Genomic DNA, 10,668 nt, shown 5'->3' with positions numbered 1-10,668 from the left:
TTGATTTATGTGAATTGCCATTATTCATTGTAGCTAGCAAGACTATAGTCGTGAAAAGTTCTTATCATATCAAAATTATGAAAAATTCATAGATCTTTAATTTTTACAAAAAAGTTATTAGCAATAACAATTAAAAGACCTCAATTTCATATATAACGTTTTAAATGTCAATCATACATGTACAAGTATTGATATGGATCCAATTTTACGTTTCATTTATTTATGATAAACTTTTTTCCAGGTAAACATTTACATTTTTACGACGTTGTTGACTCTGTCAAAGCTGAAGTTCAGAAAATCAAATCCATGACACCAAAGGTCGACATTCTGATTGGCGTCGGCCATTATGGCTATGGAAACGACAAAAAATTAGCGCATGCCGTGCCCGATCTTGACATCATAGTTGGCGGTCACACCCATACGTTCCTATACGATATGACGGGTAGAGTCATTTTGAATGTATCTGATATTATGTAAAAATATTAATTGAAAGCCTCTTAACCTTCTACATTTTCATTTAATGTGATTAGACACGATAGCAATATTTTTTAACTTATTTTTTTTGTTAGATTGTTGAATCTAAAATACCTAAACAGGCCTTAATTTGATTCAACATTCATCTTATATTTCTTTTAAAATGGGACGAGAGTGGTTTTACCTGTTTTTTTTAAATAGAGATCTATGAAATAAAAAAGAATGAATAGGAACTTTGAAATTACACTGCATGCCATGCAATGATACAGCATTTAGATGCGAACTGCATTTTTTGCAATTTTTTAAACAAAACAATATAAAGAGGTCCAATTTCACCAAATTTTAATCAGCAATGTATAACTTTGATAATTCTGATTCTATTTATAATTAAAGGCCCACTGCCCTCAAATGATGAACCAGAGGGACCGTACCCGACCATCGTTGACCACGGCACAAGAAAAACTCTGATAGTTCAGGACTATTTTGCCGGGAAATATCTTGGATTCCTAAATATCACGTTCGATTCCAACAACAATGTGGAATCCTGGGACGGTTTGCCGATACTTTTGGACAACAATACTCTGCAAGGTACGTATTAAAAAGATGCACGAGGATAATGTATTTTCAAAAGTCAATTATTTGTGCAGATTACAGTGTTAGTATTCTAATAATACAAGGTAATGTATAATGCCAAAATAGAAAATTTTAATCTGTTCTATATTTAAATTTTTCAATGTAAACCACAGGGACATCGTATCCGCTCTACACTATATGACATATATATAATAATACACAAGGGAAGAATCGAAAGTAGGACACGATTTGTGAACAATGTCAAAAAACAACTTACTTCACAAAAGTTACACAAATCCTCGCACTTAATGTTGCAAATGTTGTCAAAAAACACGTTCACACTCAAATATTCCTAATAAACTCGGTAAAAAGCGTTTTTATCCATTAAAACCGCTGTCTGCTGCAGAAACCCAATCTCTTCGCCCAAGAAAAGACAACTCTGTACTTTCTCTCTCTATATGTTCAGTAATGATAGTAGAAATTTCGGCGGTAAACTGTAAAATGTCTGGGGAAATTTTAAATATTTTTTTTTTCTCTAAAATGTTAATGAAAAACTACATTGGTGTTCACATAAAAAAAATTATATGATTTTTTTTTTCAATAATTAAAATACTCATAATTAATTTTTTGTCTTTGCAACCCATTAAACCTTCAAAATTATTATTGTCGTTGCCTATGAATTTCAGCATTGTTTTAATTGTCAATATCAAATTACTAGCCTAGTATATTAAATTTACATTTCTGTTAACATTCGTTCCGATATATTTGGCATGTACTTTAATTAGCGTAATTTAATATGCAATTGTTTAAAAACAAATTAATATATTTCCTATCATTTAATCTTTTGTAGAAATTTTTTTACGGTAGTAACATACGACGAAAATTTCCCCAGACATTTTACAGGTTACCGCCGCGGCCGAAATTTCACTATCATTACTGAACATATAGAGAGAGAAAGTACAGAGTTGTCTTTTCTTGGGCGAAGAGATTGGGTTTCTGCAGCAGACAGCGGTTTTAATGGGATAAAAACGCTTTTTACCGAGTTTATTAGGAATATTTGAGTGTGAACGTGTTTTTTGACAACATTTGCAACATTGTGTGCGAGGATTTGCGTAACTTTTGTGAAGTGAGTTGTTTTTTGACATTGTTTACAAATCGTGTCCTACTTTCGATTCTTCCCTTGTGTATTATTATATATATGTCATATAGTGTAGAGCGGATACGATAATATGTCATATAGTGTAGAGCGGATACGATGCCCCTGTGTGTAAACCTTCGATTTTCTTCATTATTTTTTTTAATAAACAGATAAAAAAAATCGCTTGTAATGGTAGCACGATCATTAGTTGTTAAATAGTTTTTGTGGTTTTCTTTAGACCCGAATATACTGGCGGAAGTGACGGAGATGAGTAAGGAGTTGGAAGCAGAGAAGCAGAAAGTTGTGGGATACTCAGCAGTGTACCTAGAAGGCGACTCCAAAGTCTGCCGACTGATGGAATGTAACCTTGGTAACTCCAAAAAGCCTGTCCTAGGAAAGCGGACGTTCGCGAGCGCTCACCAGAATATTGTAATGTTGTAAATTTTGAATTTACCGGGTGGCGGTGAATTCAAAATCTACGTTGTCATATTGTAAATTTTGTATTTACTGCCAACCGGTAAATTCAAAATTTACAACATGACAATATACATGTACTGTCCCTATGACACGAAAGTTTGCGATCGCTCGGGATCGCCCACTTCGACAAGCTGACGTATTACATATTCATAATGAGTACTGTCATGCAGTTATTAGATTAACGAATGCACATTATGCTATAATTCTTAATTGAAAAAAGAAAATGTTGACTGTTAAGGAAGGAGTCTTTTCTGGTTTCGACTTGTCAAACGTAAATTTGATTAACTGTTCATTAAATCAAGATGAAAGGAAATTAAAATAGTATATTTTTCTTTCTTTTTTACTATCATACAACTTGGGATAGAAAAATGTAATCAATGTTTAGAATGGAACAAGGACTATATTTTTGGCGTAGGAAAATATCACATGTTGCGCAATTCAGAATTGCTGCAGATTATATATATATAATGAGTCTGTTTTAGCATTTTAAAAACAATTACAATAATGTTGGATTTTTTTTTACTAATGTGAATTAATAATATGATACTTGGGTTTCAGAATATGTTTTTAAAATATGATTTGCCTATCAAATAATATTTTTATAAGCTTTTTAAAGCGCCAATTCTATACATTGATTTTTGTGAAAAAATCACTAAAATCAGTTTTTCTCTCTTATGAAACGGTCAATATATTAGTTTTTCTGTCAATTTATATCTTTATATAAAGTCTTCATAATACATAAAAATTAGAAATATTTTGTTATTGGAAGCATAAAAAAATAATCAAAATTTCTTCAAAATTTAAGAAAATTAGAGGAAATGCGGGCTAAGCAATATCAATTTTAGTATTAATATTTATTCCAATTTAGTAGTATAAGCTGATAGACACTCTCATAGTCTATGATTTCATTGAAGATTTGAAACTTCAAATCTTAAACAAATCTCTACAGAACTATAAAGAGCTACACTTATTTTTATCACTCTTTACGTTGAGGAAAAAGGTAGTGACCTTGACCTGACCTTTATCCGAAAACAAAAAGGTCAAATTTAATTAAACTGATAGAATCATTAAGTAATATGATCCGTTTGACTGTGTCAAAATTTCATGCATTTCTTATTATAAGAAGTATGTTTGATAATAAAAAGACTCCTTCCTTAAGTTTTTTTTTCATTAAAAGTATATTATCGGTAGGGAACAAAAAACTACCTTAAAGAGACAGTACAGCTGAAAACACATGTGTGAATAACTTCAGATTTACCTATTGTATAGTTAGGAAATAAGAAATAACGTTTATTGTAATAGTTGAAATACATGAAAATCCCGTTCACATACTTAATTAACGTAATTATGAGCTTCCGGAAATTCAAGGGTCGTACAAACCGGAATAATCTTATATCGTTTATTTGTACCACGTGGACTTTGATTGATAGTAATTGACACGTGCTGAAAACTACAAGATCTTCGTCCCACTACGGTCATCAAGGAAAACGAGGTTAAAGCGATTCCCTAAATGAAACACATCCTTTCTTTCTCGATAATTTATAAATGGTTTACCAATTCAGGTTCAGTTTAAAATGAATAGACATAAATTATACATGTCAAATAACCCCTCAAGGGGCCTCATTTATAAAAATAGATTTAGGTTGTAGCAACTCCTATCCTATGATAAACACGAAAAATACATGCTTACAAAATAATAATTGTGTTTATTTTAAAAACTTTTTAACAGTTTTTACCTCTGAGAAGTAGAAAAGACATATTTTTATCAACAAACCTGTCCAGGAGATTATTCGCGAGCCCTGCCATGTGTTTTGTTTACAGTAAATACGCATGCGTAATAGTATAGAAGGCTGAACCCCGAACACGTTGCGATGTATTTATCTGATAGGTTATACGTTATTATCAATTTTAATGATATAATTAGATTTATTGCACGGAGAACTTTGTAATTTTCTGAAAGTTTATACATTCATGAGTAGTACAAAAATACCAAACCTGATCGGAAAATTTTTCAAGTCGGGTTTTTGATAAGATGCGCCGTACTGTCTCTTTACAATGAAATCTTTACAGATTTTATTCGAAGAAAGGCTTGTAAGCACTTGGAAAACTTTTAAAACAAACCTTTCATGATCATCTACACAACAGGTGAAATATGACACCTGCATCAGATAGGATTGAGGCTCAGATTAGCAATCTCAAATATGAGTAATTTATGTACTGGGGGTTGAATCACATTATTTGAAAGAACATTATTATGGAAAACATTGTATCTATTGGGTTTTTTTCTTTCAATATAATCTTGTAAATTTTCTAAAGAAATGAGTAACGTCCTGACTTTGTCTTTAAGGAAACCTCATCACCGACGGAATGGTTAGTCACCATGCTCATAAGATACCCCTTAATGGATCATGGAGCGACGCAGCCATTGCTATTCTCAACTCCGGCGGAATCCGAGCACCTATTGAAAGAGGTACATGTAGCATTGGATTTTTCATTTTTTTTTTTTTTGGATAAATGTAGTATTCATCAAACTGCCACTAAGAAGTTCTCAAGTATCAAGTGCACGACCTGCTTTTGAAAGAATTCAATAAAACAAACATGCTACCAGGTTATGCGGTTTTTAAAAAAAATAAAAATAAACTCATTTTTTGTTTCCTTGTATTGGTTTATACAAAACCGGATTTACTGGATGTGGCTTTGCACCATAATAGACAAATGGAATTTTGTATCTATTTGAAATGAAAAATAAACCTTGCAGGATACACAAATCCACCACTCCATACAAAAAACCAGCGTTATTATGATATTAACAAGCTCGTGACACAGAATGTTCATTACTGTATAAATCGTTTTTGAATTATCTTGCCTGTCGGATTATCCTTCAGGAGATTTCATTAGAAAGAGTGAGTCTTTTGATTTACTAGCATTAACGAGACTTAAATTTGAATCAATTGATAAACATGTCTTTCTGCCCCTCCACAGGGAATATTTCGCGAGGAGATGTTTTGACAACCATGCCTTTCAGAAACAATGTAGATCTTATTAATCTCCAAGGGAAATATCTCCGACAGGCACTGGAGCATTCGGTGCAGCACTATGACAAGCTGAACAGAGCAGGAGCTTTTCTTCAGGTGTCAGGTCCATATATTTCATCTCTCTCTCTCTCTCTCTCTCTCTCTCTCTCTCTCTCTCTCTCTCTCTGCACTTTCAACATTCGTCTTAGAAGGGTTTTTTAAAAGCTTTATATTAACAAACGCACCCCGATTATACGTCATAAGAATTTGACTGTATAGTACAAAATCGACACATAGTAACGTAGTGTTATTACAAAGTTACTGAAAAATGTAAATATATATAAATGTATTACCCGTATTTTGTCGCATTGCACATTTTTGTATTTAAACCAACCCAGACGTGATCCAGTAGATGCAATACTTACAATTAAATAATATATATAAAAATCTTAGATGATATGATAACTAATTAATGTATTACATGTTTATAACAGGACTGAGGGTAACATATGACCTGTGTAAACCCCCGGGTCAGCGTGTGGTGTCCGCTTACACGCGCTGCCGTCGATGTTCCAGCCCCAGGTACTCTCTCCTAAACGACGACAAAATCTACACCATTGTAACCTTGGACTTCGTGATTCGTGGAGGGGACGGGTTCAAGGTCATTCATGATCACCATACCGACCACCAGCCATTCAGTATGTTTTTGTATTTTCTTGTTCATTATTCTTAATCAATTAAATCGAAATGAATGAAAGAAAGACATTATTAATTGATGAACGGATGGATGAATGGATACATGAAAAGATAGGTTGATTTAATGATAGCCAAGATTGCTTGTGTTCACGAGAGAAATCCTTCTTATCATGACGGTATATGTAAGAGCGTTCCCATGAACCAGAAAACGTTATCTCCCGTAATTTTGTTTTAATCCCAAAGTGACATTGCTTGCATTCTGGTAAAAATCAATAAAATATCGTATCTTTATTGCTTTTATTTTGTCGACTGCAAATTAAATTTTAGCAATCTTTAGTTTTCCTTTATATACTCGCTCATAAGATTGGTCATCACATAAGACTTACAGAACGAAACAAAATACTGCAAGTTTATACTTGCCAATGCATATATTAGGTTAGATTTGCAAAATTCATATAAGTTATGTCCAGAAAAGAATTACCCACGAACTTTTAGATAGCCACTTTTCGACTAAATGCAGATTTTTTTGAATTTATTACATGTAGTATAGATTTATTATACCTTTGTGAATATTTTCTGTGTAAAATTACAACAAATAAACATGCTATTCTATCTAAACGTGAATTAGTTTCCGTGCTATCTGCCCATGGTGAATATTCATCGAAACTAGTATTCACTGGTGGCTTTCGATTTCCCTCCTTTTTAAACTCGGAACACCTCTGACGTAATCCGAGCGATCGCTACATTAAATTCAAAATTCCGATAACTCTAATTTGTTTATCATCAAGAAATTTTGCATAGCAGACAAATTATTTTTTCTTCTGTATAATAAAATACTTATTTACTGTCTATGAGGACGATAACTTTTTCGGCTTCGCCTCGTGAAATAGTTGCTGTCTTGGGGGATCAATAAACTATCGTCCTCATAGCCAGTAAATAGGTATGTAATATCTAACCTTGTGTTCATGATTGTAACTCATGTGAATGCATCTTAAAATTGAATTTTCCAGGTTAGTGAAATGTTAGTGACATGTCAAGTAGAGTTTAACGATTTGAAATTTTTAAATGTAAATGTTGAGACAGGCAAGTAATATTTACTTCTTCATGTACAATTATGTACACGTGTTACTTTTTAATTGATTAATTGAAAAAAAGGTTATAATTTTTTATTATAATGATATAATCTATGAACTTCAACAGTTACATGTATGATATTACGTTTGAAAAAAATATTATCAGTCTGACAAAATACTAGTAGTAACCTTGAAATAGTCAGTTTTCGTGGGGTTCATTTAGGTACGCCTAATATTAACTCGAAATTACATCACAAACTGTTTGTAAAACACATGTTCAGCCTGTATATAGTTTGCATACGATCGATTCTACGGGTAAACATTCTAAAAAAAAATTGAAATATTTACTATCCACAAAAATTGGCTCTCACAAATTTAAATGAATCCACAGGACTTGTATGATTTTGCTCGACGATCCGATCTGATTTATACTTTTAAGATTGTTTCTTAAGTCACACATATTGCATATGTATATATTTATAAGATCTTCCCCTTAAACTTTTGACAGATGAAATAGACAGCGATGTATTTACTTCTTATCTCCAATCAAATAGTCCAATCATCAAAGGAGAGGAAGGAAGGATAACTCTGTTAGAAGACTGTGCAGCGAGTAACTCGATGATTATCAAGCCTAACGCATTCAATCTTTTTGTTATTCCGTTGGTTTTCTTTAACATTCTTCTGTGTTTGCTTTAGAGGTTCTGTAAGTTCAAATAAAGGTTTAAACACGTTCGTTGAAAGTTTTTTTTTTCTTTATTTAGATGAGTAAAAGTGTTGCAAATAAAGTAAAACAGAACAAATTAGACCTTGGATTTTCGGCTGGACTTTGCTTTATATTGCTGACATGCATTACAACAAGTTAAGAATGAAGCTGGTTTCTAGTGAAATATGCATAGATTGCGAAGGACTTTCACATCAATTACGCTGTCTAAATCAATTGCATAAAAAAGACATGAGAAATAAAAAAAAAATATTTTATTTTTTTTACCTGTCCTTAAAAAATATACAAAAAATTTGACATGTCGAGGAACTATTTTCTGTGATGTGGGAATAAATTTACATACTAAATGAAGCACCAATATAATTGACAAACTGATCAATCAGCTATATGACATTCCCGAGTTTAAATGCATCATGGGTTACAACAAAAAATTCTATACGTTTAGATACTGCTTGTTTTTTTAATTGCTTTTGGGAAGGCAAAATCAATATTTTTTAAAGCTTTACAAGATTTACATCATTATCTACCAATTCCATGCTGACATTAGCAAACACTATTTTTACAATAGTAAAAATTTGGTTTCATCAACCTGTGAAGACTTTATGAGAGGCATTTAGCATGAGAGATTGGCAATGTTTATTAATATGAGCATTAGAAATATTAATAAGTAATTAGATTAGTAATCTTTATTAGTATTTATTCTTTGCATATTGTTTTAACAAAAAATTGAAATTTTTTATGAATTGACGTTCCCGCAGGTTTTTTAAATCCAGTCGCAATTAGTCTTAACTATTGTAAAATCGTAAGTTACATGTACTGTCATGTAGTAAATCACATTTTTTATTCACTGATTGAACAGTTGTTCGCGCTACGCATCGCCCTGCGCAATGACAATAACATCCATATAAGGTAGTTTCCCCTACCAGTTTGAATAACCCCGCCTTAAGTGGGTCCATCGCGGTCTATAAACAACAATGGCGGCGCGGCGCAAGAAAGAGGGGTAGAGATTTAAGTTTGACAGAATTTGCAAGGAAAGAGAAAAAGAAACAGACTGGCAAGAATAGGAACAAAAAGAAGATCGTCATCGGTGACCATGTGCATGTAGACTGATGGATTAAGAATTAACACCAAATTGAACTTAAGTTTCCATCATGCAGGTGTAGAGCTTTTTCAGACACTGACGTTCGTGTTCCATGTCTACTGTGTCTTTACTTTATAAGTTATAAACTACAATTGGATTTTCGTATAAAGAAATTTTTGAATAAAGAATAGATAAACATTCTCAGTACATGCATCCCTCGGGGGGGGGGGGGGGGGGGGGGATATTTGTTTACCGTGTCAATGACGCTAAAATCGTGTTTCGTCTTTAATAAACTTAATAAAAAAAATTCGTCTTTAATAAACTTAATAATAAAATTAACAATTTATATCGTTCTACAGTAATGAATATCGGAATATTGATGCCTCGAGTAGCATCTGATATATCTATTTTAAGACACGAAAAATGTTATTCTAAATTGCAAACTGTTCTTCCATTGTATTTTCAATGCTTGGTTTTCCTGCACTGAGTCTCATGCGCAGTGGCGTTATAAATGGCAGATCACATTTATATAATTTAATATTCATTAGACGTGTGGCAAAGTTTAGATACAAATAATTAAAAACAGAACATCTTAAATGGGCCTAGAGTTGGTGAAACGTCTAGTTATAAGAAGCTTGATGTATAATTTTACTCGAACTCGTGTCAAAATTTTACTCCAAATACGCCACATATACCTTTAATGAATGACATGGAGTCCGATTGTCAGCTGTCTTCCATTGTCCAAAAACACCAAAATTGTAAAATTAATATATACAATGTGACAATAATATGTCATTGACAATTTCTTTAAGAAATCTTTCAAAATTGAATGCAAGAACAATTCAACACGATTGTATAATTATGTATCCAGAAAACTCTCTGCTAGAGTTCAAACGCAATGCCAAGATACAGTTTAACTTTTAAGATAAAATCTCTTGAGTACAGGAATCATGACGTCATATTCTCATCAGATAATTAAGACACCTTAAAATTAGTTTTCTTCATCTGTACTTAAAATATTCTCTACCTAACAATAAATCATAGCAACTTTTGAGATGTTCTTTTTAAGGACAAAATGTTTTTGTAACGCCTCCTCAACAGACAATTTACCTATTGTTCCATCATTAATTCTGTTTGTTCGATGTGTTTTTCACAAATATTATTTGATCATCTGCTGTGCAGTTTGTAAATGTCAGTGGTGAAACAATATAATAAAGCAAGAATAAAACCTTTTTTAATGAGACCTTTGAGAATGTGCAAGAAAACACCGTGCATAAATTCCATCATGGTAAAATAATTTTTTTCAACAATTTTTGTGCGACTTAACAGTTAAACACTGATCTTGTTTATATACATGTACTTGTGATGAAGAACAATATTATTGAGTCAGTAACTAACCTAATAAGTGTTTTGTTTTCCCG

General features: G+C 32.3%; 1 protein-coding gene across 1 annotated transcript in view; it reads left to right on the top strand.

The window, feature by feature from the left end:
* The window catches only part of LOC105343050 (snake venom 5'-nucleotidase), a 34,772-nt gene extending 26,594 nt beyond the window's left edge, over positions 1 to 8,178 (top strand). Inside the window, exons 3-9 of the mRNA XM_034476940.2 lie at positions 242 to 442; positions 868 to 1,062; positions 2,424 to 2,555; positions 5,010 to 5,132; positions 5,645 to 5,800; positions 6,171 to 6,374; positions 7,954 to 8,178. Of these exons, the coding sequence (XP_034332831.1) occupies positions 242 to 442; positions 868 to 1,062; positions 2,424 to 2,555; positions 5,010 to 5,132; positions 5,645 to 5,800; positions 6,171 to 6,374; positions 7,954 to 8,141 (1,199 nt within the window). The 3' untranslated portion in view covers positions 8,142 to 8,178. The remainder of the gene's footprint in view (positions 1 to 241; positions 443 to 867; positions 1,063 to 2,423; positions 2,556 to 5,009; positions 5,133 to 5,644; positions 5,801 to 6,170; positions 6,375 to 7,953) is intronic.
* The last annotated feature ends 2,490 nt before the right edge of the window (positions 8,179 to 10,668 follow it).

This window comes from Magallana gigas, chromosome 9 (assembly GCF_963853765.1).
Source record: "Magallana gigas chromosome 9, xbMagGiga1.1, whole genome shotgun sequence".
NCBI classification, from domain to species: domain Eukaryota; kingdom Metazoa; phylum Mollusca; class Bivalvia; order Ostreida; family Ostreidae; genus Magallana; species Magallana gigas.
Note: the sequence above shows the minus strand (reverse complement) of the source record. Positions and strands in the feature narration are given on the sequence as shown.